This window comes from Colobus angolensis, unplaced genomic scaffold (genome assembly GCF_000951035.1).
Source record: "Colobus angolensis palliatus isolate OR3802 unplaced genomic scaffold, Cang.pa_1.0 Scaffold85, whole genome shotgun sequence".
NCBI classification, from domain to species: domain Eukaryota; kingdom Metazoa; phylum Chordata; class Mammalia; order Primates; family Cercopithecidae; genus Colobus; species Colobus angolensis.
In genome coordinates this window covers 9,648,546-9,652,348 of record NW_012122376.1, presented here as the reverse complement: position 1 = coordinate 9,652,348, position 3,803 = coordinate 9,648,546, and the positions used below count along the sequence as shown (strand labels likewise).

The following is a 3,803-nucleotide window of genomic DNA, read 5'->3' as shown; positions in this document are numbered from 1 at the left end:
GGCTCACTGCAACCTCCACCTCTCAGGTTCAAGTGATTCTCCTGCCTCAGCCTCCCGAGTAACTGGGATTACAGGCACCCGCCACCACGTCTGGCTAATGTTTTCATTTTCAGTAGACACGGGGTTTCACCGTGTTGGCCAGGGTGGTCTCAAACTCCTGACTGACTGCGAGTGATCCAACTTACGGTTGGTTTATTAAGTTCAGAACCTTCAATTCAAACTTGTGACCTATTTTCTTTCTGGCAGCAATTTCTCTGTTACTTATAATTATTTTGTCTCTGTCACAATTCGTTTAGGTAAGGAGCTATGCTACTAGATGGTCTAGTGGAAATGCCTTTAGTATGTATCTGATGGTTTATAATTCAGCTTTGTCAGTCAGTGATAGGATTTAAAGCAATACGTTTGGTGAGCTGAATAATGACATATTTACCGATGGAATGAACAGCCATCTTTTCTGACCTCCTCTGCTACCAACATGCTGGCCAGTAGAGGGACGTACCCTGGCTGGCTAAGGGAGTCCCCTGGATCCCCCACTGCCAGAAGCCCGGTTAGTCTCTTCACTTTGTGTCAGGGCTGTTCCACTCTGCTTGATATGTCATTTGCAAACAACTAAAGTCTTCAGCTAAAGTCATTTCACAGGGACCAAAAAAGATCTCACCTGCTAAAAACATTATTGTAGAAGTCTACACCCAAAACGAAAACACCATAGACGATACTAGGTTCTCACAGCTGAATGCACTCAGTAGTCACTGTGTTGAACTGAACGAAAGAATACTTTGGCCAGGCCCAGTGGCTCACCCTTGCAATCCCGGCACTTTGGGAGGCCAAGGTGGGCAGATCACTTGAGCCCAGGAGTTTGAGACACAACTGGGCAACATGGCGAAACCCCACGTCTACAAAAAGCACAGACATGAGCCACGCATGGTGGTGCATATTTAGAATCCCAGCTACTTGGAAGGCTGAGGTGAGAGAATCACCTGAGCCTGGGAGGTTGAGGCTGTAGAGAGCCGTGATCACACCACTGCATTTCAGCCTGTGCAACAGAAGGAGACCGTGTCTCAAAAAAAAAGAAGAAGAAACTAATAGTAAAAAGCATTCAAAATTGAGGCCTTGAAAAGGAGTTTTGGATCAGAAAATTCAATTTTCTAAATCCATTCTTGATGAAAGTAGTCCTCAGCAATGAAGACTATAAGGACATCTGCTGAAGTGGGAGAGGCAGGGCTTCTCTTAACCCCAGAGAGGCATGTCCACTGACCTCTGTAAGTGCAGAGCAGGCTGGGAGGGGAGTGGCCTCCAATCAGCACACACTGGCAGGGCAGATATTGAACCTGAAGGACAGGATCTCACTCTCAGAGGTGCCCAGCACTTGTCAGACGCCTGTCTGTGGCAGTCAGCCTCATGGGTCACCATAGCAACAGTACCCAGTTATTTAATCCAGCACTCATCTAGTTGTTGCTGTAGGGGTATTCTGCAGACATGGAGCACATCTGCAATCAGCTGACTTTAAGAAAAGCAGGTGACCACCAGGCGCGATGGCTCACACCTGTAACCAGTACTTTGGGAGGCCAAGGCGGGCAGACTACCTGAGGTCAGGGGTTCGAGACCAGCCTGGCCAACACGGTGAAACCCCGCCTCTACTAAAAATACAAAAATGGGCTGGGCGTGGTGGTATGCACGTAATCCCGTGGTGGCAGCTGGTAATCCCAGCTACTCGGGAGACTGAGGGAGGAGAATCGCTTGAACCTGGGAAGCAGAGGTTGCAGTGAGCTGAGATCATGCCATTGCACTCCAGCCTGGGCGATGGAGCAAGACTCCGTCTCAACAAAAAAAAAAAAAAAAGAAAAGAAGGTTACCTTCCACAATGTGGGTGGGCCTCATCCAATCAGTCGGAGGCCTTACAGGCAAAAACTGAGGTTTCTCAAAGAAGAAATTCTGCCTCAAGACTGTAGCAGCAGCTCCTGTCCAAGTTTCCAGCCTCCAGGCCTGCTCTGCAGATTCCCACAGTTGTGCAAGCCAATTCCTTAGAACAAATCTCTTAATAGACATGCACTGCCCAGGTGTGGAGGCGCACATCTGTAATCCCAGCACTTTGTGAGGCCAAGGTGGGAGGATCACTTCAACTCAGGAGTGAATGGGAGGGACAATGGAGACAGAGGTGCATGCTTTTCTTTTGAGAGATTTCAAAAAGGAATTTGGGGCCAGGCATGGTGGCTCACACCTGTAATCCTAGCACTTTGGGAGGCTAAGGTGGGTGGATCACTCGAGGCCAGAAGTTCGAGACCAGCCTGGCCAACATGGTGAAACCCCGTCTCTACTAAAAATACAAAAATAAGCCAGGTGTGGTGGTGTGTGCCTGTGGTTCCAGCTACTTGAAAGGCTGAGGTGGGAGGATCGCTTGTGTTAGGGAAGCAGAGGTTGCAGTGAGCCAAGACTAAAGCACTGCACTCCAGGCTGGTGTGACAGAGCGAGACCCTGTCTCAGAAAGAAAGATTATGTACATATATCCCATTGGTTCTGTTTCTCCAGAGAACCCAGACTAATGCCCCATCTTTTACACACCGGGGGCAAAATGAAAAATTTATCTCTCAGCACGCTAAGGAAAGATGGGTAAAGAAAGGTTGAAGGCAGACATGAATTTGTCACTGGCTTCCAAACAGAAAAGTCAAGTCTTTGCCCAAAAGGCAAGCAGCTCTAGCTCCATCGTGTCTCTTACCTTTGTCCCAGCAATTGTGGAATGGCCCAGGACGTTGCCTTCCTTGTCCATGACCGCAATCCCCTTAATGGATTCAATATTTCGGGACATGTAGACATTCATCCCATTGGCTTGCACTGTAGATGTAAAGAAGTAAAGAACACCCAACACGGGGTGAGTCTTGTTCCAGCAAAGGAACATCTCTTTGGGTGTCTGCCCACTGCAAGCCTCTTTCTCTGACAGCTGGCCTTTCTCGACCCTCAGGTGGACACCTGCCACAGGCTGGGCCAACCAGGTGCTCTCCTGGGGCTGTGGAAGTAGGCTCAGAGCTGCTGGCCACTCAGTCTTGGATCCTGACCACAGCCTGGGACCAGCTTCCAGCACCCCTGCTTCCTTACGGGATTCTAGGAGAAACCTTGGGATCCTAGAAACATATCCCTCATCTTTGCTTAAGTTGTAAGGTTTCCTTTGAGATAGAGTTTCACTCTTGTTGCCCAGGCTGGAGTGCAGTGGTGCGATCTCAGCTCACTGCAACCTCCGCCTCCTGGGTTCAAGCAATTCTTCTGCCTCAGCCTCCAGAGTAGCTGGGATTACAGGAACCCGCCACCAGGCCCGGCTAAGTTTTGTATTTTTAGTAGAGACGGGGTTTCATCATGTTGGTCAGGCTGGTCTCGAACTCCTGACCTCAAGTGATCCGCCCACAATGGCCTCCCAAAGTGTTGGGATTACAGGTGTGAGCCACCATGGCCGGCCAAAGTTGTAAGGGTTCTATAACACCATTTCCTCAATTTCACCACTGACATCAGTCTGCCAACTCTTCAGACTGCTGTGATTCCCAAACCCAAATTTGGAGCATGACATAGTAATCTTGCAGGCTGGCAGAGTCAAAATATTCAGCTAATATCTCTGTCACCCCACTGGGTTGGAATCCCTATACTAACCATTTGCTTGCTGTGTAACTCTAGGCAAGTTACTTAACCTCCCTGTGCCTCAGTCTCCTCATCTATAAATAGGAATAATAATATTTCCTATCCATAAGTTGTTGTCGGGATTAAGTAAAATAATGTATGTAGAACGTTTATATAGATAATCTTTTTTTTTTTTTTTTTTT

The 3,803-nt window shown here is 48.2% G+C and overlaps 1 protein-coding gene across 2 annotated transcripts in view; it reads right to left on the bottom strand.

Annotated features, from left to right (window-relative positions):
- Positions 1-3,803, bottom strand: part of SFXN4 (sideroflexin 4) — a 25,692-nt gene that overhangs the window by 11,806 nt on the left and 10,083 nt on the right. For both annotated transcript variants that reach the window (XR_001000469.1, XM_011930270.1), the window contains one exon: positions 2,714-2,829. Coding sequence is in view for 1 of the 2 variants with exons in the window: in XM_011930270.1 (XP_011785660.1) it covers positions 2,714-2,829 (116 nt within the window). In the remaining variant the exon portion in view is untranslated. The remainder of the gene's footprint in view (positions 1-2,713; positions 2,830-3,803) is intronic.